Source organism: Thalia democratica, chromosome 7 (genome assembly GCF_965202585.1).
Source record: "Thalia democratica chromosome 7, ktThaDemo2.hap1.1, whole genome shotgun sequence".
Taxonomy (NCBI): Eukaryota; Metazoa; Chordata; class Thaliacea; order Salpida; family Salpidae; genus Thalia; species Thalia democratica.
This window is the reverse complement of record NC_139171.1, coordinates 41,844,608-41,871,566: the sequence shown is the minus strand read 5'-3', so window position 1 is coordinate 41,871,566 and position 26,959 is coordinate 41,844,608. Positions and strand designations below refer to the sequence as shown.

The window sequence follows — 26,959 nt, the reverse complement described above, 5'->3', positions numbered from 1 at the left end:
TAAATGTAGATGATGCGTACCTGTTTAAAAGCCACTCTCTCATTTTTTGATTGTTTGCAGGAATGCAAGCAAATGGCAACTCCTTTGGCCTATCTATGGGAGGAGTTCTAGGTATACAATCACAAGTTTGCAATTCTTCATGGACAGTGCAGGATTCAATGGTCGCACCAATGCGAGGAAAATCACGACTTATTGTACCAAGTTTTATGCAGGCATTTCTTGAAAGAAAAAACCTGTCAGTACATGGGCTGATATACATCATTTCTTTTGCCATGTGAACTTTACCCTTTACATCTTTAGCCATCAATTCCATAAAGATAGCCCCAGTTATTTTGATCTGTTCTCTGTTGGCCGCTTCCATTTTCCTTTTAAATGGTATAAGATTTGACTTCAAAAAACCATGTTTGAGGTAACTATTAAGGTCCCATAAGCATGACTGTGCACCCGTAACTGTAACAAAGTTGATTTTGCAATAATTATGCCTAGGGCATTTTATATTCATTTGAGTGTATGCTTGTTTATCAATAGAAGCTTTTAGTTGAATTGTAGGATGTTTCAGTGAAACTGGTTTTTTCCATCCACTCAAACAATCAAAGACGTAGTGATCAAGTTTGAATACATTGATACTATCTTTAACATCAACTGCCTTATCAAAGTTTTGTGTATATGATCCACCAAATAGAAGTGCATTCGTCTCATCTGCACATTTGTTGTCACCATGATAATCTTTTTTCCTGGATTTTATCCAACATTGTTTACAGGTAGAAGACTCAATATATTTGTTATTTTTTCTGCTCCAAATAAATTTTATAGATGTTTTACTACATATATTACAAGTTATTTTACCACTTTTCCTTTTTATAGTTTTCCTTAAGGATTTGTACGAAGAAACTGAGGCCGTAACAGCAGGATGTGTCATTGCATCACGCGCCATCTCTTTTGGTTCAATAAAACCTATTGTCTCATTGACATCTTTCTCGTCTGGATTTTCCCATCCTAACACCTCTTTGCGGATATCCTCATCGGCTAAACCAGTCACCATAACATCTTTTAGGATTATGTCTGTAAAATCTATCATTTGATTACAGCCATCTTTTGAGCATTTACATGTGTACCAGCATGTACTGGCTTTTCCCTTTAAACGGGCAGCAAATGATCTAGTGTTTTCAGTCAAATCCTGTCTTGTAGTAAGAAAGTCTGATCGTCGTACAACGACTGAAACAGGAATAACTGCAATCTGCTTGATCATCCTTAAAAGCTCTTGCTCACTTAAATTTACTACATCTTTATGTCCCTTCAGAATTGCATCGCCTAGATTTTCCTCACAGCACTAGTAAAGTTGACGACGTTTTTCTACCTCTGTCATCTCCATACTATCTTTAAAAATAGTCCACTTTTGTACAAATATGTTTCAATCCTCTTCATTGCAGTCTCTCCCTATTCGAGGACGGTCCATCTTTGGAGGCTTTGATTTTGAAGAATTTGCATTAATGTGAACATTGTTGTGAATGATAAGCAAAGAGGCAGCTACAGAAGCATCGACGTCTGGTGTTTCATATGTGCAACTCTCAAGAGGGTATTTAATCACAAGCATTGTTGATTCAATTCAACTAGACTTTATCATAAACAAATATATCTTTTTCGGTTGAGTTTATTCACAAACTAATTACAAAAGTGATAAAATCTGTACAACAAAGCATAATGAAAGCTAGGTAAATACTTATACACTTCTCTGTTTTCGATTTTCAAAAATAATCATGTACCATTTTCGACTCTGTTTTATCTAGCTCAAATTTTTATTACTATTATAATAGAGTCGATCAACGTACTGCCCGTGGACCAGATCAGTCCCACAGAGCAAAAATGACCGGCCCTTCAATGCTTTCAAAACTTAAATGGAATCCGGCCCTCTAACGGTAAAACAGTGGCGCGCAAGCATGTGAGTTTGCCCCGCTTAACAAAATTATGATACATATTCAAAACACTTTAGACTGGATTTTAAATAATTAGAAATGACTTTTGAGTACAAATTAAAAAAAAAAAAGCTTTTACTAGAAAATTTAACAAAAATAAAGGTATTATAGAAGTAGTATTTTGTCGAAATAAATTGAATAATTAAGTAAATTGAGTGAAATAAATGGAATTAAAATGCTCCAACCAACCAAGTACTCAATCTTTTCTCATCTGGCCCGCCGACTAAAAACGTTGCCCTGACCACCCCTAGTTTATATTAACTAAGCAAAGTTATGTAGTGCGAATTACGGACATAACTGCTTTTAATTAATTCTAATTCTTATGATTCATGAAATAATGAAGAAACAACCTATAAAAAAAAACAGTACACCATTTTTTTTTCAACTTTAATAGTTTATTGAACGACAAAAATGCTTAATGTATTTGGTCATAGTACCTGGTGCACGAAGAAACCTTTCGGTTATCGGGTCGCACACCACTTGGATACCTTTTAACGTCTTGTCCAGGACGTTGTCTTTGTTAAAGAGTATTCCATTAAATTAAAAAACTTTCGTTAAATTTATTAATGTAGAATTAATAAACTAAATTTGTTAACACACAGAAACATATATTGGTACAATAAAGGAAGATTACTGTACAAATTGTTTTTATTTATATTCCAGTGAAGTTATTTCACTAGGATCTTTTGTTAGCAGAACGATTAAACCTATATTTTGAACAGTTAAACTAAATTAGCAACATAGTTACAAATAGTTTTTATAGGTAATTTTTATCTTTAAAATAAACGTTTTATCATTTTATTTAGGGCCGTTAAATTTTCGTCTGATTCATAAAGAGTTTAAAAACTTATGATATTTACATATACAAACTAAGTTGTTTTGAAAACACAATTTATTTGTGTAATATCTCTAAGATATGTTTTTTATTTATAACATTTTTACAACCAAATTTCACTTTTCAGTATCTAAAACTAATTTTGAAAATGCTTTTCCCAAATTGAATGAATCTAATATAACAAACAGTTTTGATTATTTTTAACTTGTATTTTATTAATACTTCCTTAGAATACATTGAAACTAAAAAATATATATCATTTATTTTACAGGAACTTAAGGTTTTTTTAAGTACAATTATTGTATGTTTAATATTTGGTAGTTATGGGTTTGAAAAAAAGTGCTTGCAATCTTTTTAACTTAAGTTTATAACTTTAAAACAATTGTTCATTTTTTACATTAATTAAGGTTAAAAATATATAAATAAAACTTGTATATCATAAACTAATAAAATTTAACTATCTATTCGTTTTTGTTCTACAAAAAAAAGCAAGTAATACAATAATTTATATTGATTACAATATTGTATGATAAAAGCGAATGAACAAAAAAAAAAGAGGCTCAAAATTTAAGTATTTTAGTTTATAATCTATAAATTTAATTATTACCATGTATTTATATAGCTTGTTTAAAACAAAGTATTATTTTAGATTAAGCATATTAGGCTTGATTTTTAGCCTATTATTGTATATAAAAGACATCAAATACAATATAATTTCAGCTTAATATTGGTGCAACTTTATCCTAGGTAATTACCAAATAAGTTTAACTTTATTTATGTATTAATTTAAAAAGTACAAATTTTAGCCTAAAATTATTGTTAAAAAAGACATCAAACATAATATAATTTCAACTTGATTTTGGTGTAACATCATCCTAGGTTATTACCAAGTTTTATTATTATTTAGTTAATCTAAAAGTTTTTATAATGTTACAGTACAAATTTAAATAAATGTGTCCTGATGGTGTAGGGATCCTGATAGTGCTTTGAAAACTCTCTAAGTTTACTTGCAAGATGGAAACCCTATACATACACCAAATAACTAAAACAGTGCATGCAAGGAAATGGTGGATAGCTTGGTGAACAAAGGTCTTTATCCGCACCTATGCATTTACCATAGTTGTAAGAGTTCAAATTTTTCTATCTTTCTTTTGCTACTGTAGAATAATACTGTTTATTGAACAACAAAATCAAAACACTAAAAAAGTTAGGTCTAAGGACCTGGTATACAAAAAACCTTTCTGTTATAGAGTTAAGGATAGAGTTAATGTCTTTTTCAGGACTATTAGTAGAGTATTCACATTTAAGAGTTTTATATTATAGAGTCTAATATCCTCATTAAAAAACAAAAACTTGTGATTTTTAACATTAATATTATTAAAAACTGATTAATAATCTTCCTTAACTGTTATCCTAATTTACTCAACAAAAAATCATTTTGATATACCTAAAGCACTTAACTTAATACTTTTAATTTTACCTTAACTGACCAAAAAGTTCACAACAAAATACTGACATAGTTTGACATGCTATATAAGAAAAATTTTGTTCAACCCTCTTAAATATTTTGATTTTATAATGATATAAATTTGTGTAAAAATGAATATAGTTCATAAATACAAATCTGGTTTTCTGTTTTATGTAGCCACTTTTATAAAGGTTAATATATATTTTTTGTTTTCACTAACTCAGGCTAGTCTTTTTTTAACTTAAAGTAGATTCAGCCTTTTTTAACCAAATTTCAAGCCACATTTATAAAGAATTTGTGTTTATTTTCTCTTAAAATTTAAAATGCCAAGTTTTCTTCAATTGTTTTTTTTTTTTCATTAGTGGTATTTAGGATTATTACAATAAGCCAAAAGTTATTGCAACTAGAAAGGTTTCAACAAAAACATGACTAAAAGACAGTATTTCACAATTTTATAACAGTATTTTATCCTAGTAGAAGAATAAATGAAAAATAATTTACTTGACTAGCCACTAACTCAAGATGGCCATTGAAACTAGAAACATAGAATTTGATACTTTTTGAAAAACCTGAAATTTTGAGCAAAGATTTGGAAAATGTTTGAAATTTGAACTTTTTATATTTATGTAATCAAAAAGTATAGAAAATTAAGAAACTTTTTTTAAACACAATGAATAGTTTATATAGTTTAAGATTATAAAACACATTTTAAGTAGCTTTACAGTTTCTTTTTTGTAATTTTATACTATTGACTTATTTTTTACATTAAGTTTAATTTTCTACTAAAAAAGAACAAGAACACGGTATTTAAGAAAAGCTTAGAAAAAGGTTATAAATTTCTAAAAAACTGCTGGCCACCTGGAACGAATTTAAACTATTAGTGTTTAAGTATTTGTGCTTAATAAAACAAAAACTTTTATAACACATTTAGCTGTTTTTATTTTGCATTTAAAGAGTGAAAACTTCTTGAGGTAGCAACCAAATATCTTATTTTAATTTTACTTAAAAAACTTAAGTTGCAATCCTACACAAAACAGATAATTCAAACAAATTTTTGGTGAAATTTCTTTCACTTATCAGGGTTGCTACACCCTTAGGCTAGTTTGAAACTAAAAAAAAAACTCTTGTTGAATAAAGCTTGTTTAATTTTATTTTTTGCAAAACTCAGGCTAGTTGTAATAGTTTTTATAATTGTCAGATTGTTTTTTTACTTTACTTTTCTTTATGTAATTGTCCCTTTCAGGTGCTTCTGTTTTTATTTTTAAGCTATTTCAGATTAGTGCAATAAATAATCAGTGTAAAGTAATAATAAATTAAAGTCAAATACTACTAACAGAAACAAAATGGGTAATTTAACTTAATAAAGACACTATGTAATCAAACACCTTTTGTTTGCAGAATTCTGGTTTCTCTAGAACTATAGAGATAGCCTCCAACTTCACAAGATCAAATACACTCATGCAATGATGGAATATTTTAAATCTTGATATGTCATATTTTCTAGCACAATCTCTATTATTTATTAGATGTTCTAGAACTGAAGATCTTTTAGCTGCGTTTTTGGTTGCCGTTGTCTTAATTTCAGGTACTTTTTTAATGAATTTCAACACACAAGCTGGTAAATGTTCTTTTATCCTGGTTTTTAAATGCCTCTAAGTCTGACTGATATAGCTTAAATAGCACAACAGTATTTCAGATTGATTAAAACTAACTTGTTTTAGTTTATTGACTAAATTTGTTTTTACTTCTAATTTCCCATAATCTCAAGCTAGTTTTTGGTCACTCAGGTCTGCTTTTATACCTCAAAGAGTGGCACCCCTGAATTATAAACAGCCAGTATTTAGAATATTTTTTTTACTTTTTAAGTTTAATTTTATCAACTATTAACATATTTAGCATACTGTTTAGGGCAGGGTTTCCCAAAGTGGGCGATATCGCCCCCCTGGGGGCGAAAGGGTGGGCGATAACTAGTAAGTGGGCGAAAAAGGGGCGATTTTAAAATTTTGAGATGTCATAAAATTTTTACTTTTTATCTTGCTATTTTACTAATTTTAGCTTGCTATTTAATATTTGACCCTGAGGTAAAACTTAAACAAAAAAGTTTATTTTGTTCATGTAAAATATAGAGAAAAAATTCAAGTACTTATGACTCCTACTTTCAAGTAATTACATATTTTCATTCATATATTTTATTATTTAACAATTACATAGATCATAGACAATCGGAACCCCTCTCGCCAGCTTATAACCTGACATATATGTTATTTGGGATCATAAATGGTTTGTAAAAATATATGTTATCTATTATTAACTATCACTTCATGATATTTCCAATTGTTTTTTGAAAAGTCACTAAGTTAGACTAAGAAATAAAACTAAACAGAGTTGCCAATTTAACTAGAAAAACCTGGAATTTGACAACTTAGGAAAAAACAAACCTTAAAAATCTAGAACTTTTAACGATTTGAACATATAAAGTAGTAAAATTTTGGTTTGACACAAAAAAGCTATCATATAGATAAAAATATGGACCCCTTCGAGGCATATCTTTTTGAAGTAAACGACTTACAGGAAACCTTCTTAGACTTACAAACTGGCCATGAATTTAAATTAACTTTTCCAAAGAACAATTTGAAAGAAGCTTTTGGACTCAACAAAAACTAAGGCAAAAGTATCCAATCATTTGAGAGGAATTTAGATTGTTGTTTATAGTTTTTTCCTTCTAGCTTTGTTGTTGAAAAAGGTTTCAGTTCAGTTATCAACATCTTGAGCAAAAGATCTAATCTAGATATTTGTAAAGGAGGCTTTATTTTACTGATTAAGAATCAGATTAGAGAAACTTGCAAGCAGTCATGAACCTCATCCTTCACATTATATTAGACTTCAGTAGCAGACATTATTTTATGAAAGTTTATTTTATTTTATTTGATCTTTTAAAATACTTCTATTTTAACCTGGTTTGTACTGTATTCAAGTAGTCTTTTTATAATAAAAATTTTATTAAATTATTTATTCTACAACAGGTTTGCATAATGTCTCATAAATATTAATTACGGTAGACTTCCTCTTGAGTTCGCACTTTTTACCCAAAAAAAAGTGCAAATTTATATTTTCTTAAGTTTGACTTAAATAAAGTTTATTACTAATTAAGTATTAATAAAACAAAAAATACATAATATTTAATAGCTTATATAGATATTTTTTTTAATGAATGTTTGTTTTATGTTTTAGTCAATTTCATGTTTATTCATAACGTTATTGCATATAACATATTTAAATTCATCATTTTGTAAAAAAAAATGGTAATAATTATTGAGTTTGCACTTTTTGATTTTGTTCAAAGTGCAAACTCAAGCTGAAGTCTACTGTATTTATTAATTGGTTTATGTTTTAAATCTGTTAATAATTTTATTTTAACCTGATTAATTTTGTAGTTTATAATTGTCGTTTTACATTACATTAAAAGTTTTTATAGCATAATGATTAAAGTATTTGTTTGAAACGATTCCAATGATTAAATTAGGTTTTTTTCTAATCTCTAATGTTTGTAGATCACTATAAAAAAAAGTTATAAAAAAATATTGAAGTACAAGTAGAAAAAAACGTAGTTAAAGTTGGTCTATTTTCATTTTCACTACGTGCTACATTGATACACATACTTTTTTGGCTCGAAAGTTTGTACTCAAGAGAAAACTACTTTGTAAAATCGTGGGGGGCGATTATTTTTCAAATTTCTCAAAAGGGGGCAATTTAGTAAATGAGTTTGGGAAACCCTGGTTTAGGGTATAGGGGGTCTACCTTGTTTGTTACAAAATGATCTCATTTTTTATTATTTTATCTTAGCTATATACACTTAATTTTTTACTGGTAAAGAAATTCATAGTAGTTTTTGAGGTACAAGGGATCAAAGTTGTGAGTTCAGTAGGTTTTTTTTAGAATGTGCAAACTAAAACAATAGAAAACACTATTTCACTAAAAATCTATCTTCCTATTATTTTTGGACTTTTATCTGAAGTCTTATACTAGTATTTAAATGAAAAATTTTTAATTTTTTTTTAATTTAATTTTTTTCTAAATTTTTACCCTTGGTTGGTAACATTTAAAAAAAAATTTTTTTTTGTTATTATAATTTTTATTAGTTGTTTATTTATTTTTATTTTTGCTATCACTGTTGCCCCTTACCCTAGGTCAGTAACCCTTTTTTTCTTTTTGTTTTTTTGTTTATGTTTTTTAATAATTTATCTTCTGTAAAGAACATTATTATTTTACTTATATAGAGCAGATTTTAAACCAGTTTTTACTTTTGTTTTTTTTTTTGTATGTTAAGATCATAACCTTTAAAAAACTTAAAAACTTAATAGTTTAGTATTTACTTAACTTTTGCAGTATAACAAATTATTTAAAAACAAACTTTTAAAACTATGTCAGCACCAACACCAGAGCCAGTAACATCTAGTAGTAGACATGAAAAATCACTTGGGCTTTTAACTACTAAATTTGTTGGTTTACTTAAAAGTGCTCAAGATGGAGTTCTTGATCTAAAAATGGCAGCTGATCATTTACATGTAAGACAGAAAAGAAGAATATACGATATTACAAATGTTTTAGAAGGTATAGGTTTAATTGAAAAAAGAACTAAAAATACTATACAGTGGAAAGGAGCAGGTCCTGAATGTGACAACATTGATATAAACAGCAAAATAGATGACCTAAAAAAAGAAATTGAAAGATTAGAGGAAGAAGAAGCTGAACTTGACAGGCTTAAACAATGGACTATACAAAGTATACGTAATGTAACAGATGACCAAGACAACACAAGAATGTCATACATAACTCACAGAGATCTTGTTCAGTCATTTCCAGGTAATGCTTTGTTGGCAATTAAAGCACCGTGTGGAACACAATTACAGGTTCCGTCAGATCCAAATAGAAAATACCAGCTACATTTAAAATCAATGAATGGGCAAATTGATGTTATTTTACTCAACAAGGATTCGTCTTCTTCTCGTTCTCCAGTAGTTGTACCTGTACCGCCTGCACCTGGAAATTTTCCATCAGGTGATTTTGAAATACAAAATATAGGTAACAATGTAAGTAGAGACTTCATGCTGGCTTCTAAATCTGCTGAGATGAATGAAAACAGTTTTTATGACATAACATGTGAAACCTTGAGACCATTACTCAACTTGTCACCTTATCGTCCTGAGCAGGATTACTGTTTTAACTTAGACACAACGGAAGGAGCTTGTGACCTGTTTGATATACAGTTGTAGTTTTATCTTAACTTCCAAAAATGTCTTAATTTAACATAAAAATAACTATGAATAAATAAAAAAACAGTATTGATTTAGTATTACTTTTTTGTTTTATTTTCTTCAAAATATTAAAATAAGTGTACTAGTATTTCTAAAAGCTTCTTAAAATCAAGTAATCTTTAAAAGAAAATGTATAGTAGTTATACTTATAGTAGGTAAAAAAAGAAAAAAAAAGCTTTTATAGTCTTTCAATATATTCTTTGTTTCAAATTATTTTTACAAGTTGAGGTTTTTGCTTTTAGTAATTTTTAAAATGTGAACTTAGTACTAGTTGAAGTAAATATTCAATCAAGTTCTTAAATACACTTTGAAAGTTAATTGATAAAGTTATAAAAATTGCTATAAAGGTTTTGAGTTACTTATTAAATGTATATTTTTCTTACATCAGTATTTTGTCACACTAATTAATAAGTTTATATCATATAGTTGTATAGCTTTATTGATAATTTGAAAGTTGAATTTAAATAAGTGTGGTAGGTTTTGTAGAATAGTAATAAACTTAAACCTGTTTTTAAATGTACCATTAAAACTGTATGTAAAATAAAAATTAAAACAGGATTAAACTGGTTTAGACAAAAAAGATTTCCTTTGAAAGTTCTGTTTTTTTTAAATGTATTTAGGTTTCTTTTAATTTTTGCAAAGTTTTGACATAACATGATATATATTTTTATTATTACCAATTTTTTTTTCTAAACTACCAACTAGATTTTCCACCTAGGGGTTACTACTAACAAACTTTTATTTCAAGCTGAAACTATAATTTCTGGTTTTTCTTTTTCTTTCTAAAGCGTGGCAAATCTGCTTATGTAAGCTATTTCTATCGGTTCAAACTGACCATTAAACTTTTTTTTTTATGCATAATTTTTAATTGAGAATAATGTTTAAATATATTGTAAGAATTTTAAAGCTTATTAGTTGTAGGTTTTAGTAGGAAATTTTTTAAATTAACTACTGATGAAAATGCAAAGGTTACTTAAAAAGTTTTATAAATAATCTTTGTAGATAATTTTAAGTAAATTCATTAAATCTTTTTGGTTTTATGAACTATTTTGTATAGTAAAATATCAATTGTTTCTGAAGTGAGTATAACAATGAATTAATTTCTATGTTATTAAAACGTAAATTAAACAAGTTATCAACGCTACTAGTTTAAAACATAGGAGTTGTTTGAATTTCAGCTAAGAAGTTGTCAACATGCCTACTTATGAGAACAATCTCAAGGGTGATGCTTCAAGTAGTTTTTTTATGTTTGATGATTTATTTTTTTTTTTAAACATATAGATTAACTACTATTATTTGTTTTTTGTATAAGTGCATGTTAAAATTATGAAATATATATTATAGTATCATACAATTTATTTAACTTAACGTAAATTATAAATAAACATTTTGAAATATTTAATATGCAATCGTGCACTTTCATTATGGTAAGTACTTATTTGAATAATTTGGTTTTTTTTTTGTTAATGAGACAATTTCAAATTAAAAGTTTTTTTTTTCAACACAGACTTTTATGCGTTATGCAATGATCACGAACTCTTTAAGAGTTTTTTAGTTCGTGATCATTGCATAACGCATAAAAGTCTTGTGTTGAATAAAAAACTTTGAATTTGAAATTGTCTCATTAATGTTTATTTGCTCCTTTTTAGTGGAGCTCTTTCCTGTGGAATTATAACTTATAGTAAAGTTATCACCATTTTTTTGCATGAAACTATCTTTTATTCAGTGAAAGAAGTCATACAACAGCCTACAACTCCAATAACTAGTTGTTCTGTCCATATTCCACAAAATGGCTTTCAAGGTTTAGTACTCATCAACTATTAATATATTATTGCTTATTATTGAACTGAATTAACTTTTATTGTCAAAATCCTTCTATATAGTTTGCATATTTTGTAATATAAAAACTATAAATTATATAGTTTTAATTTGTATATATTATGTTTCTTTAATTTATTGATTTATTTATGTCTAACATTATCTTTTGTGACAAATTTACACCAGTGTTTATTAAAGTTTGTTGCACATGTAAGCACCAAAAATTACTCTATACAAATTAATTATATGAAGTTAATTAAAATGTGAAATTAATTAAACCCTATTTGACACTAGTTGTGTTGTAAGTACAAATTTCAGGTATACTTGCATTTAATAATGAAACATTTTACGTTTAGAGACATCAAGATGGCACGTTTCACTTGCTTTGCCAATTGATTCCCATGCTTCCCCTACAATGGTTTTTCCTAACAAAATGACTAACTTTTACAGTGGTAGTTGGTTTTATGTTCATTTACAATTTTATTACTTTAACTATGTATTTTATGTTTAACAGCTGCAGCATTTGCAAATCCTGCTAGTATAAACACTCTTCCCAGTTTCGTAACTCAACATCATCATGAAAATAAAACAAACTTGTCGAATGAGAATATGGTAAACAGTGACAGTGTTAGTCAGTCACAAATAAATTTACAACATTGGTACAAAACTTCAAATATCCAAAACGGAACGTGTAAGTTTTATTTTATTTATATTACTGTTGTGTTGGGTTAGAATAAAAAGTAACTTAGAACTTAATTTTTTATTTAATATTCATAATAATATTAATAATAATAGACAACAACACCAATGTGACAGCAAAAGATCAAAGTGAAGCTACAACTTCATCAGCATCAAGTCACTTAAAAAGTTCCGTTCTCGCATCAAGCTCCTCGTCATCAGCTCCCAATACGTCTGGTGATACTGTTTCATCGAACTCTAATAAGTCTATAAATCAAAGCAGAAAAAGAAAATCTAATTCTTCCAAGTTTAAATACACCCTGCAGGATCATTTAAATGTATGTGTTTATTTTAAAAATTCTAACCTACGAGCTAATGGTTTGTTTGTTAATACAGATTTTAACCAAGCAAGTTGGCTGGAAAAAAAAAATTGCGCAGTATTTTTCTTTATTCAATTAACATATATCAGCTGTTCTAACATTTAACATTTAAAAATACATCGTTTAAACGTAGATACCGGAACCATAAGGCAAGTTTCAACAATAAACTGAAAAGGTATATCATTGAACTATTACATATGGCAGATAAAAGACACAAACAAAAACTATAATTTGAAATGAGAAACAATCTGCAGAACTAAAACAAATATAAAGAATCACAAAACATGTAATTTTATGTAGCTTGGAAAAATACAAAATCAAGAAAATTAATGATAAAAAATTAGAACTAAACAAAATAAAGACAACAACCCTGTCTCCATAACCAAAATATATACTTCAAAAAACTAAGAAATAAAAATAAAACAACAATAACTAAAAATAGAAACAAGCTAAAGCTAATAATAAGATCAAACAGTAGAAAACAGGAAATAGCTTTACTTACTTAAACAAAATAAAAATTATTAGGCTAACCAGATTTATTTATTTTAGTTAATACTTAAAAATGTTTATTTTTTATAAACTTAATTAAAATTTCCAATAAAACTTTACTTGCTATGAAAATATGCATTTAAATGTTTAAACTAATTGAATAATAGTTGTTTTTGTTTAAATAAATAACATTGTTTTATATACATTTTTTATCTTGATAAAACATATTTGAATAAAACTGTGAAAAAAGATATTATTTTGTTTATGTTTGGATTGATTAAATTTATAAAAAATGTTTTAAGAACTGCTAATTTATTTTATTGTTATCTTTCTATAGTACAAAAAATAAACAGACGTTGTATAAAAACTACTTTTTTACGTTACTTAATATTAAAGTACTCAGTAAAATAACTTCTATGTACACTACTGTGCACAGCTGCACATTGTAAAAGCCACTGATTAAAATGACTTATTATAGCTATTTTTTTTATACCTTCTTTATTTGTATAAGTTATATGTTTATAGTGAATATGTGTAATACATAAATACAGTTTATACAAGTTTGTATACTTTTTGTAATACGCGTTAGTCTTCACAGACTATGTAGAGCTGTTATGTTCACTTTCTATGGGCAGCGAAACGTCGTTACGTATAAAATTTGTTGTTTTAATGTTCCCGCGGGCTTTGCTTTTTTGAATCACTAGAATTTAACACTACTTTCTTTATATCTCTGTTTAATAGATGTTCAAATTATGTTGTTAAATTTTCTTAATTAGTAAAAGTACACTATCGTCATCCTAAGTTTAAGGTCTAGTCTATAGCACTGAATATTAAGTAACGTAATTAATTTATTTTGTAATAACAGTAACAGTTTCAAAAGTCTATGAAAGCTTTCAAATATTATACAACGAAATAAGATGTACGTAAAATATCTAGTAAATATTACAGGGGATAGTAAAGTACAAGTGTGATAAATGTGATTATTGCACTAACCGAAGCGACCATTTTAAACGTCATTTACTTGTGCATTCAGAAGTAAAACCTTTCAAGTGTTGTAGGTGTGGCTATTGCACTGGGAGATCTGATCACTTCAGGTTAAATAAAATTTAAAATTATTCTAGTATATTTTTCATTTGTTTAGTTTGTATCACGTATCCAACAAAAAAATGTTTAAATATTAGATAATAGTTTATTTTACTAGAATATTACTAACACAACTCTTTTAAAGGGGAACGGGTCAAAATTGCAAGTGGGGACTAAATTGCACGGAGGGCCATTTTTCCCAAGATTCCAACATTTTTTTTTCAAAAATTAACATTAGCTTTTTTTTCAAAGCTTAGAGTATATAATCTAAGATACTTTTTATAGAATAAAAACAAATTCGGTTAAGTTTTGAGATATCACCAGTTATGTAAATAAAATTCGATGCAACCTTATGGAATCAAAAAGTTTTAATGATGATTTTCTATGAGTTCTTAAATATTCACTAAAAATATGTTTTCTCCTTATTTTTAATGAAATTTATTTCAAGTTTTTAGAAAATGTTGTTTTCAATATTACAAACAACTTGTAGGAAATGAATTTAAAAAAATTAAAATGACCAAAATTGAAAAAAAAAAGTTGTTTTATTTTGTTTATTAAAAATAACTAAAAGTTATGTTTGTTGTTTAAAAGTTGTTTAAAATTTATTAAAAATTACTATAAGAGAGTTTGAAAAAAATGCTCAAAAACTGAAGGAGGAGATAGTTTTTTAGTAAAATAGAATATTTTTGCTTTTGTAGTTTGCGCCTTCCATAAAGAAAATGAACTCTCTTACTTTGATTGCTTATATCTCTAAAGTTACTTCGAATTTTGGCAAGCGGTATAAAGTAGCTGGTAGCTTAATTAATTATGTAAAAATTAAGATTTGTTTATAAAAAAGTGTTTTAGCCCGCCATACTTTTTATTTATAAAACTTGAGCATCCCTTTAATGTCACAAACGTTAATATTTTGTAAAATGTCTATTTCCGATAATCTAATTCTTAGTAAGCAACTCAACAGATTTTAAACCTGTAAAAGTTTTCTGATAATTAGAAACTAAAAATAGTTATTGTTGTAAGTGACGGATGATTTCTACTATAAGCGTATGCATTAAAAAAGATAGATTAGCTTAAACTCTTATTCGAAACTTTTATGGTAAAAAATTCATTGAAAACCTTTAAAAATATACGTAAGTATATAGATATGATTTACTATGTTTTAAACCCATACTGGTAAGAACTTAACTAAACTTGGTTATTGGTTTACAAGGAGGCACTTGACAAGACATGGTTTTACAGCTGAAGAAATAAGACAGCAATATCTCTTAAATGGAATAAAAACTTCTAACAACAATCACGAAATCACTAAGTAAGTTTAAGAATATATGTTTGAAAACTAATTATTAGATTGTCAACGTAAACTGTGCTTGAATTTAATTATAAAGTTTCAATTTTGCAAACTTAAATTTATATTTCAGTACTGTGCTATTTTTCATCATTAAATAGTGTTGATTGTATTTTTATATAACAGCATACACACAAAGCAACCAACTATGGTGCCACAAAGCAACCTACCCATAGGGGCAATCCAAAACATTTCTCAACCAATCAACAACAAGTTAAATCAAAGCAACACGTCGACGTTGAAACGGCACACATGCGAGCAGTGTGGCTATTCAACAAATCGCCACTCGCATTTCGTGCGGCATTCCAGGACTCATTCTAACGAGCGACCGTTTGAGTGCCAGTACTGTGGAAAAAAGTTCAAACTCGATGATTACCGTAAGAAGCACAGGTGCCCTGGCTCACTTGCAGCCCGCGCGTCTTCTGCCTTATCTGCGGCTGGTCAGCAAAAAAGTAAGGCCAAAACCGTCAACAAAGCACAGCAAAACAAGGACGCCGTAAAGCTTCAAAACGTACCTTTTGAGAAAAGTAGCGTCAGCTGCACTCTAGAAACCTCTCCAATGGAACGGCTCGCACCCGTCAGCAAAGACAAATCTTCGATGACTTTGAACAAAAACGTGCAGCAGACGACGCAGCAAATGCAGCAGTTGCCTTTTCAGCTCCATTGCCCGACTCCTTCCACAATGGCCATGCACCAGATCGCCGGCGGAACTTTCGACCCGACCTCTGCAATATCCATCAACCACCCCGCCTTTCAAGTGAACATCGCCGACCCGATGATGCACGGAAGTCAGCGACCCGCGTTTTCGTCAATGTGCCCCGCGTGCGGCATGTGGTTTCAGCGGACTGTTGACTACCAAAGCCATATGTGCCCTTGCGCGCTGTCCAACTTGCAGTGAGTTGTTAAAGATTTTCGTGTTGATCGAGCTTTAGAATTGTTTATAAGGCTAAACATGTAGTTTAAAATTTATTTTTAAACAGTGAAGATATTTGTAAAATATCTGAGAAAAGATATGTTTTACGGTAAAATTATAAATTTGATATCATGATTGATTTAAACAAAGAGTTGCAATTTGAAAATTAGTTATTGATAGTTAAATCTTGTATTTTACATTTATTTTATATATAATTATGTCAGATTTAAATGATTTGTTTCAATTATTACTTTAGTTCCGTCTTTTTTTGTTTAACATCTATACGACGCTATTTTAGTTTTTGTTCAATCAATTTATTACTATCGGTACAATGTGAGTGTTTGATCTTTTTTTGTGTTACAAAGTAGATCATTTTTAAACATTTGGTTTCAAAGATTTCTAAGTCGTCTTTTTTCTAAGCGTATCCTTAAGTTTAAGTCTGTCCAAAAGAATTAAGTTTTTCAAAAACAAGGCTGTTTACAAACTCGCTCATGATTAACTCTAAAAGCCTTAAGTTTTCAAGAAATAAATTTTAGAAATGTTTCGATAAAAGTATATTCTATGTAATAATATATATAATTTAAATTAGTATTATAACTCAAATTATCAAACGATGAATTTTAGTACTTCAAAGTAGAATCCTGTATATCTGTGGTCGGTATTGTTTGTAATAAATTTTGTGCTATTTCTCACGAAATAGCCTACCACAGCAATGTTTTGTAAAAAATGCTCAGATATTTTGCTTGTCTCAGAAACATGTTGACTTGCGTCAGTTAATATAAACTGTTTTGTGGTACTATAAATTAGAATAATTTACTCTTCATCTAGTGTTCAGTTAAAGTTAGGATATTAGTTCTAATCCACTGAACACTAGTATAAAGTACTATTCTAAATCTATCTAAATTACAAGTTTAAGACAGAAAAGATAGATCTTATAAAAATCATATCTCACCAATTTCTACAGCAAAAGATCATTTACAAGACAATATTAACATTTCTATAAATTTGTTTACTAGTTAATATTTTTTTAAATTACCCTGCATGTACTTGTATAAAAAGGTCTTAAAAAATTTTGCTGTATCTCCAAATTTTTAAGGAAAATATATATACTACAAAAACCAACTTACCGTTCATATTTAAAGCTTTCATATAAGAGCTAGTTTTAATTTTTGCAAAAAAATTGATTGGATATCATTTAAAAAAGGTTTTACGTTCAGTCAAAGTTGATAACGTTGTGTTTGTATGATAACATGACATTTAAAACTGTTATAAAGTTTTAATAGCCATATCTTAAAATAAAATTGAATTCATTAAGTATCATAAGTTCTAATTAAAAAGTTTATGATAGTGATAAGTATTTATTAGTAAAGATAGTTCATAATAACTCAGAAATAAAAATGTCGAAGTTTTAATTACCACACCATCATTTGTTGTGCACCCACTATAGTGTTAAAGTGCTTTCATTCATACTAGTAGATAAACAGATTGTAGAACGGTTCCACTTACAGTTTGTGGAGTAATAATAATATTTAAAAAAATAGTTATATAGTTTTTTTTCAACGGTTGTTTAGTTATTAAAGACTAAAGTATTTTTTTATTACAAATTTTTTGTATCATTCTGAATTTTTAATAAAATTAAAACTTTCGAAAGTAAACATGTTGCTGTTAGTCTTAAACGAAAACTTTTCATCTAAATTCGTTTTAGTTTAACATTTACTAGTTTGATTAAGTTTTTAGGACTGATATTCCTTTGTTTTATTATGTCGATAAAAGTGTTGCTGCTTTATTAAGTTGTACTATAACCTGTTTTACTTGGTTTTGAGAAACTAAATAGATTAATATTTTATTGTAAACTTTCTTGTATTAAAAACTGTATCGTTTCTCGCAAACGTTTTGTATTGTATTATTTTTTAGTTGATTTGTTTACAGACGTTTTCTAAATTTATTGGTATCTTTCAAAATAAAAAAATTCAATCTCACTTAAAGTTTTAAAGTCAGTGTTTTTTGTTTACTAGAAAACAACTTAATGTTTTTTATTTTGAACTTTTATATTTGCATCTAAATGTCGTAACATAAATTTTTATCTGAATGTAGGTTGTTTGATTTAATTAGTAAATTTTTATTTTAATATAACTTAGCTGTAAACAAAATTCGTAACATTTTTTTTTCAAAATTCTAAGTAGTCAAATGAAGGAGATAAGTACAATCAACCCTTTATTAAGGAGTTAAAGTAAACTTTATTGATTTTGATATTTTTTTAAGACTTAATTCATAGTTACTCTGCAAACTATATATTACTGCACCTCGAAACTTTTATTACATTAAAATCTCGCTTCCCGATAGATCGTTAAGTAATCAATGTTCATACTCTAGGAATCAATGACTTCACGTATAATGACTATAAGTTGCCTTGACCAAACAATATAAGTTGAGAAGACGGAAACCGAGTGTTTTCGAGTTCCATCGAACTCTTTAAAGTACGGTGAAAGCGTGCAAAATACACTTAATAATGGAAATACGCGCATCTCTAGCGGTGCTTGGCTTTTTATACTTATTCGCGACAGTATAACTCTTTTTCGTAACTCCCTCAGAACGAAATCAAGCAGCAGCTTACATAAGCTCTTATTAAATGTTTACTTGTGTAAAGAAAAAAATAGAGGTATAAAGGATCGCTTGGTTGTTAAAAGTTCACCCTATTACTGAGTTATGAATTCAAAAAATAGCTATTAAGTTCTTGGGATTAAACTTATAATTTCAAAAAATTCTATATTAAAAGTGCAAACAAGAATATAAAGTATTTAATTGAAAAGATATATAAATTATTTTTAATTCTTAAAAAATTTTTACTACGTTTTAGTAATCTTTATCAAGTAAAAACAGTTAACTTGATTGAATTTTTAAACTTAATTTTTTATAATGAAATTATGAGGTCCATTTGTTTTTTAAGTCAGGAAGAGATAAATGTTTTCCAATAAAAGAACTGTTCATACATAAGGTTAAATAATGAAAATTTATATATAACCTTTGTTAAATTAAGCATAATCAATTGTTCTGATCTGTTGAAAACACTTATTGCAGTAGATCGGATGAGCAAAAATTTTATATTAGAATGAGTTGAAGTTATTTGTTTTACAGCTGTTTTTAAAATGTTTAGAAATAAACTTAAGCTTTAATAAAAAGTTATTCTTAGGCTGTTGTAAATTTAAATGGTTACAAAAATGTCGTTTATCTAAGATCACCAACAGTTTTATTCATTATAATATTCTAAACGTCTTTCTACGAGTGGCGACTCTTGATATCTTTGTTTAGTGTGTGGCAAAATTATAATTTTCAGAATAAGACTGAATCGTTTAAACTAAATATCAAATTATTTTCAAAATTACTATATTCGTAGTTAAACTATTGCAACTTGTTTTAAATCAAAAATTCAAAGTTCCCGAGTTATTTAGCTTTAAGGTGATTCTTATATATCTTTTATTTTTACAGTCTATTATCAACGAAACAATGTTTCACTCCTATATTGGGGTATAGGAGATCATCAGTTGTTGTATAAATCAGAAAAAAAAATTTGAACAAAATAAATGAAAGTTATGTAAAAGTATTAAGTAAAACAAAATTAAAACCAAAGTTTTGAACTTATGATTTAAAAACTTGTGGTTTAATAAAAACAAAACTTAAGTACAAATTTAATACTTATGTTACATTTTTACGAACTTTACAGGCACTATAAATTAAAAATTGTAATAATAATTTGAAATAGTAATAAACCGAACTATTTAAACTATATATTATTATTGTTATATAAAGTTCGGTTTATTACTATTTTAATTTATTATTTGTTTTGTTGATAATAAACGGTTGAAAAAGAAATTTATAGGTATGAAAATTTTTATACTAACTAATAACTATTCAAAAATACAAGTCCAATTGAATATATAACAAATTATACAGTATCCTTTCTTTATTACACTAACACATGTTTTTGTGTATCAACGGTTTACACACTTCAATGGAGCTATGAATAATATTTCAACGGAGCTATGAATAAGTGTACTTCCTTGATTTCATAGCTCCGTTGAAGTGTGTTAATCCGTTAACACACAGAAACATGTGTTAGTGTAATAAAGAAAGGATACTGTATAATTTGTTATTATTATACTAACTAATAACAATCTTTAATTTATGTTAATTACATTTCAAGTTAATGCGTTTAGTATGTATGATATAACAACAAAAATAGTTTTAAGGCAAAAAAAAATATAATTGGCAAGAGCATATTTTATTGTTCATCTATAAACCTAACTATTTCTAAAGTTTATACACAACTAGTTATAAAAGTTTATCAACGTAGTATTCAAAATTTATTTTCACGTTATCAAAGTTTTTTAAGCATTCATAAAGTAACAGCAAAAATTGTTTTTAGGTAACAAAAATTTAACAAAAATGTAAGTGGAATACTATTCAGTACTACATTCTTAGTCGTATTACGCTCTGACAAGAAGACTGTAGGTTTGCATAATTGAAAAATTGTTATAAAAATAAGAAGACACAATAACATTAAAAACTAAAGAAAGTAAAAAGATTTAAAAGTCATAGAAACTAGTCTAGATTTTAAAAAAATATTTAACTAGCTTGAGTGTGTCAAATCACAATGCTGTTTTAGTTTTCAAATTAATTTAAAAAATACTGTTTGGAACACTTTTTCTTCTTCATGAGTGAACTCTTTTGCTTTATCATTAATAATTAATATGTTTTTAACTATTTCTGAATACTTATTCTTGTTTTTATTTAGGATATTTTGTTTATATAAAAGTTTATATAATATTTTACAGAATGAAATATTTTTAGTATTAAGAATATTTTTATGTTTTACATTAGCTTAAAGTGTGTGTAGTTTCTTAATGTTGTTCTGTCATAGTGTATGTACTATGGCGCATTCTAAATCTATGCAAAAAATTTTATCGAAATTTTGCATCGTCATTTTTCATTTCTACTGTAAAGCACATAATTTTATAGAACAGTTTTTGATTTTTGATCAAAGAGGTCATATTCTAAATTGAAGTTTTATATGAAGGCAACTTCAAAAACTAAAGCATTTAAATTTTTTATCTTTTTCATTTGTTATTTTATGTTGATTTTAACTGCTCCAAAGCCCAACTCCACACGTACTTCCTGCTTTCTACCAAAAGTTTATAGTTAATCGCAATTTTATTTTTAAAGCGTTTGTTTGATTTTAAAAATATGAAACTTAAAGCTGAGTTAGGGAGTACATTTTAAAGTAAGCATTTTTTTATACTGAATATTTTTTTTTAATAATTGTTTTCCAATAACTATTATTAGTATTTTGAGTTAATACATTAAAATCTTTAAATATGTTTCTTGGAATATAGTATTGCATCATTTACATCAGAGTTTCCCAAGCTTTTTTTCAAAACGCCTCCATTAAAGGAATTAAAAAAGCTATGGGTCTTCCAACAAGATTTTTCAAAAAACTACCATTAAAAAGGCCTAAAACCTTTTTTTCAAATTATGGCATTGTGGCTCCCCCTTTCACACCCCTTAAATTTCCTAAATTTTTCCATCATATCTAGTATAAGTTTCAAAACTACCATTAAAAATGCATAAGATCTTTTTTTTCTTTTCCCCATTTTCTTTTTAACTCCAGAATATCTAGTGTAAATTTCAATTTATGACCTCATGGCCACAAGGGGGTCATTTGGCCCACTTTGGGAAACCCTGATTTACATGGTTTTTTAGTCAAGGTTAACATCTAAATTAACTGCGAGTGTATGTTAAGAAAATTATTTTTAGAAGGTATTTATTTCATGTATGAATTAGTGAATTGTTTTATTTAAATCAATTGTTGAAAATATTTTTAGTTGTAAAATTTTTTTTCATTAAGAAAGCACATTATTAGTTGAATTCAAAGCACCAGTAGTTTAAAGGCAATTGCTAAAGTTATAAAATTGGTATAGTATTTTCTTAGTTTAATAAAACATCAACACAAGTTAAACTTTTATTCATTTATTCTTATTTAAAATATTACAAGATACAGAATCAAAGTAATTGTCCAGTGTTTCTTATTCTATTTTCATATATTGTAACTAAAGGAGATTATTTGGTTATTTCGCTTCCATTTATTATACTTTTTAGTTCTTTTTTAAAAATATGAAGCTGATATAGCTTTAATACTTACTATATTTTTGAAACCATAGTTTTAGCATCACGAGGTATCATATTCGGTAAAAATAAAACTTGTAAGTTTTAAACTAAACTTTCGATTGTGTTTTTTGTCATTTTGTAGAAAACTAAAGGAAAGTATTTGTATTTCAAAGATAGTTTATATAAAGTTGAAAGCAAAAGCAGCTGCAGTCATCAATCCAGCTCCAACCAGCTCCACAACTGTGCTTTTAAACTTAATTTGTTTATTGCGACGTGATTCTTCTCTTTTCTTTTGCCTCATTGCAACGCGCTTTTCATTTCTAAGCACTTTCCCCAGGTCGCATGCCAGCTTGTTTCTTTGCTTCTTCATCTCTGCTAAAAAACCTTCCAGCTGTTTTTGCCCCTGCAGCCTCGCAAACATCTGCTTTTCCATCAGTTTTGCGACAACGCTTAGCTGCCCCCTACACTCTGCAGCGTGCTTCTCTTCCTCGGCCACGCACGCGTCCAAACGTGAAATCCATCTCATCATTTCGCTGCATTCGTCCTCGCTGTCCAGCGACTCAAGTTCGAAGCTGAGTTTGTCTTCCTCAATTACAATCTCTTTTCTTTTAGTTCCGTCTTTATACTTCTTGTTGACAACTTTGATCAGCTTCCAGCTGTCATCGCGTTCCACATGATTGCTTCTTCTGCAAGCGTCGTTGCTGTGCCCTGAAAATCTAGAATCGCTTGTTGAGGTTGTATTTAGTCTCTTTTTAGCATCCCCAGCTGACGAAGCTACTTCGAACTGTGAAATGCTTGACTCTTGACTGATTTTCCGCAACAGTTTTTTTGTTGCTTCATTATTTTTGTAAAAACTTTCAAGCGACGGTGAAATTTTCAGATTTTTTTCTCTCATTTCTAACTCTGCTTGTTGGAGTAAACTTTGGTACTGCGAAGTATGCTGGAAATTGAAACTAAACGTTTCGTTTTTTGAGCTAACATGATTTATACACACGAAATTGTTTTTTATTTGTGTAGCATCCTTATTTTTTACTGAGAGCTTAGTCTTCCTATTTGAAATACTTGATATATTTTGCTTTTTCTTTGTATCTGAAAAATTTGTTTGGTGGTGCGATATACTAGATTCTTCGCTAATTGTCCGCAACAGCTTTCTAGTTGCACCACTTTTTCTGTAAAAACTTTCTAGCGATGGTGAAATTTTAATTTTTTTTTCTCTCATTTCAGATTCGGCTTCTTCGAGTAAGCTATCAAAACTGGGACTTGAATTTTCAGTTGTTGAACTGACTCGACTTATTGGCATAACATTATTTTTTATTTTTAGAGTGTTTTTACTTTTTTCCGAAAGTCTATGCTCAACTTTTGAACCAGCTGTTCTATTTATTCTATTCCTTCTAGCTGGAGTACTTATTTGGGATTGCAAAATGTTAGACTTCTCGCTAATTTTGTTTAAAATGGGTCTTGCTTCTTCGGTTTTTCTGAAAAATCTTTCCAATGATAGTGAATTTTCCGTATGTTTCACTTCAGACTCCAAGTGATGGAGTGAATGTTGATTATTTACGGTCTCAAAATCAAGACCTGAGTGTTCGTTTTTTGAGCTGACTCGATCCATGAACACATCGTTAGTTTCATTGCTTTCATCTAAATATATAGAATCCCTTTTAAAAATAGTCTTTAACTTTTTCCTTTTCTGTTTAACTTGAGATCGTATTTGGGATTGCGAAAAGCTAGACTCTTGACTAATTGTCCCCAAAAACTGCATCGTTTTTTTGTTTCTTTTATGAGAACCTTCCAATGATGGTGAAGTTTTTAGCTCTTCCTTTTTCACTTCACTTTCGGTGTGGTGCGACATGCCTTTTGTACATGAGAAGTATTTAGAGCTTGTACTTAAAAGCTCGTTGCTGGAGCTAACCCGTTCCAAAATGGAATTTCTCACTCGTTTGTTCTCTTCAAGCTTGCTTAGATAAGACTTTAGTTTTGGAAGTTTGCTGGTTAGTTTCAATTGCATAGGTGGAGTTAGTCTGGACTGAAAACATTCGTTTGACTTGAAAGTTTCACCCGCTTCCAATAACTGATCATTTTTATTAGTTTTTGACATGGTTATGATAACTTATAGTTCTTTAAACAACCTGTCTGTTAAAACTGCTAATAACGACAATTAATTTAACTTAATTGCCAAAAGCCACTAGGTAAATCTTTTTCAAACTTTGTATGTATGAAAAACGTATTTTTGAAATATTTTTTTTATCAAATAAAAAATAAAAAATAATTAGTTGTACACGTCATAATAAATCATTACAGTTTTTGCCATGAAAACAGTTTATTAATTTATATTATATTAAGAACTTTTTATAAAATCCTTTAATTTTTTTATCTTTATTTCATTTTAAAACATAATCTTTAAAACTTATTTTATAAGTTGAAATGTGTCGAAAGTTCTTTAAGTGAAAATTGGATAAACATTATGATAATAACCAACTTTAGTTTAATACAATATGCAATAAAGTTTAAAATTAAAAAGAATAAATGTGTATAGAAGCAAAGTTTCATTGAAAAGACTAAATTATTTTAAATTTACCACTAACGTATAGTTTTACATTTTTTTATATGAAATATTCGTAGTTTTTGAAAACGAGAAATAAATTTGCTAGTAAGTCTAGTTACACAAGTCATTCAATTAAAGATTGTTTTACTTGAACTGATCTATTAGTAACGATTTAATTGATTTAAATGTTTAAAAAAATGAAGCAGAAAAGCAGCCGATATTTTGAAAGGCGCCTACAAAACCGCCGAGGCCAATTTCCCGTCCCATCAGCAGAAAGTTGCCAAGCAAGAAGTCGTCCCTCCAAAAAAATCCCAACAGCTCTACTATCTCCGCCTTCCCTCCTTTCAAAAATTTACACCAGGGGAATCACCCACTAACGATGGCTTCGAAGACGCGTCGTCATGCTAAATTAGTTTTGCGAAAATTTTCGTCGCTCGTTTTGCATTAAGTTGTGGAATTAAACGCATCGCTTTGTGTATTTTTGAAATTATAGTTTCTTATAATACAGTCAAATTAATTCGGTAAATTTTGTAGCAGTGTAATAAAGATTTTTTAATATACATCAGAATTTACCTCCATTTTTTAATTGACCAAGTTTTATCCGATTTAGTTTTGGTGCTTTAAGATAATTGAGGATTACGCCTGATGTTAATAATGTTCGTTTTACCAACGCTAATTATTTTTTTATCAAATAAGAATAATGGTAATGATTCTTAGCAACTATAATCTTTGTAAATTTTATATCAACCCTCTATTATCGCACTAATTCCGGCCATTTTATATTTGTGCTGCTCTCATTTTACTATTTCATCGTTGTCATTTATGTTTTTTTACGTGCTGAATGTTTTTACTATAGAATTTTTTTTGAAGTTCTTGCTCTAACAATAATTTTTTTTTTAACATACTTAACATATTCGTACCATCTTGTATTGAAATATCCAGCCATAGATCCAATGTATTTAGTTATATTATTAGAACATACTATCGTTTGATATTTATCTTTTATTTGCAAGCATGTGTTAAAGGGCAAGACTTTACACTCGACGAGAAAGTGAGACATTTTCTACTCATTATTGATTTAATAGTTAACTATCATAATATTTTGCAATTTTGCCAATTAGTTGTTACTTTTATGTCACGCATGCAGCTTCACAGTACTTAACATTAGCTTTTTTTTGTAGTTTCTCACCAACTTTAAAATGCTTTTAAACTGGTTGCATTTTTTCAATCCTCGTTTTAACGAATTGACAATACGTATAATTTAAAAATAAGTTATCAATTTATTAATTTTGCTATACAGTTTGCGTGGTTTTTGTTTGTTTAATTTATTTTATACTAAAGTTGGATGTGCTCAATTATTTTTGATATACTGGTACTGTATCTTAGAATGTATCACCACTTTTGAAAATTTAATTAGTAATTTAGTAAAAATTATAAAGTTTATAAAAAACAAACAACCAAGCTATTTAACATAAGAACCTAAACCAACTTGATTAGTAAAGATATTTAATGTTCGTATCTAAGATACTTGAAGAGACATTTAACGTTTAAAAAATACTTTATATAAACATTAAAAATATTTTTACTATTAGTAAACTAGATTAATGAACACATTTAAAAAAGTTCTTTATAAGTACATATTTTTTATTTTTTACAAAGCCATAAAACTTTTGTTTATATAACTAGAAGTATACTGAAAATGTCAAATCAGTAGTTGTTAAACAAACTGAACATAAATTTTTTTTTAACAGCAAAACTTACTAGTATTGTTGCACAATCGCAATAAAACTAACAGTATATATGTAAATTCTTTTTGGATAGTTTGTTTTGTCAAACAATTTAAGCAAAAGTTATATAAATTAAGATATAAACTGTGAGCTATCACTTTCTACTTGACGGTGCGTAGTTTGCCAACCCTTTTACTTATACTACTAGAAAATTGTTGTTAAGTTGTTTAAATA

General features: G+C 28.0%; 2 protein-coding genes across 4 annotated transcripts; both read left to right on the top strand.

The window, feature by feature from the left end:
• The first annotated feature begins 8,671 nt into the window (after positions 1 to 8,671).
• On the top strand, positions 8,672 to 10,534 carry LOC145840248 (transcription factor E2F5-like). The gene has a single exon (XM_082947439.1). The coding sequence runs from the start codon at positions 8,698 to 8,700 to the stop codon at positions 9,547 to 9,549; it is 852 nt and encodes a 283-aa protein (XP_082803565.1). The 5' UTR covers positions 8,672 to 8,697; the 3' UTR covers positions 9,550 to 10,534.
• A 68-nt stretch (positions 10,535 to 10,602) lies between these two features.
• On the top strand, positions 10,603 to 18,221 carry LOC145840422 (uncharacterized). Of its 3 annotated transcripts, none has more exons than XM_082947679.1 (8): positions 10,603 to 10,825; positions 11,318 to 11,392; positions 11,766 to 11,861; positions 11,924 to 12,100; positions 12,205 to 12,425; positions 13,905 to 14,050; positions 15,247 to 15,345; positions 15,508 to 18,221. In XM_082947679.1, the coding sequence occupies exons 1-8, from the start codon at positions 10,786 to 10,788 to the stop codon at positions 16,277 to 16,279; spliced, it is 1,626 nt and encodes a 541-aa protein (XP_082803805.1). In that variant the 5' UTR covers positions 10,603 to 10,785; the 3' UTR covers positions 16,280 to 18,221. The 3 variants fall into 3 exon arrangements, with proteins under 3 accessions (XP_082803805.1, XP_082803807.1, XP_082803804.1); XM_082947681.1 differs by having other exon boundaries at positions 11,766 to 11,864; positions 12,226 to 12,425; XM_082947678.1 differs by having other exon boundaries at positions 11,766 to 11,864.
• Positions 18,222 to 26,959: the final 8,738 nt, after the last annotated feature.

What these genes read in the sequence shown, in the direction of transcription:
- LOC145840248 (XM_082947439.1), top strand. Translation starts at nt 8,698, where the DNA reads ATGTCAGCACCAACACCAGAGCCAGTAACATCTAGTAGTAGACATGAA.
- LOC145840422 (XM_082947678.1), top strand. Translation starts at nt 10,786, where the DNA reads ATGCCTACTTATGAGAACAATCTCAAGGGTGATGCTTCAA. An exon ending in GACTAACTTTTACAGTGGTA is followed by an intron (nt 11,865 to 11,923) that starts GTTGGTTTTATG and finishes TATGTTTAACAG; the next exon opens with CTGCAGCATTTGCAAATCCT. An exon ending in AACAATCACGAAATCACTAA is followed by an intron (nt 15,346 to 15,507) that starts GTAAGTTTAAGA and finishes TTTATATAACAG; the next exon opens with CATACACACAAAGCAACCAA.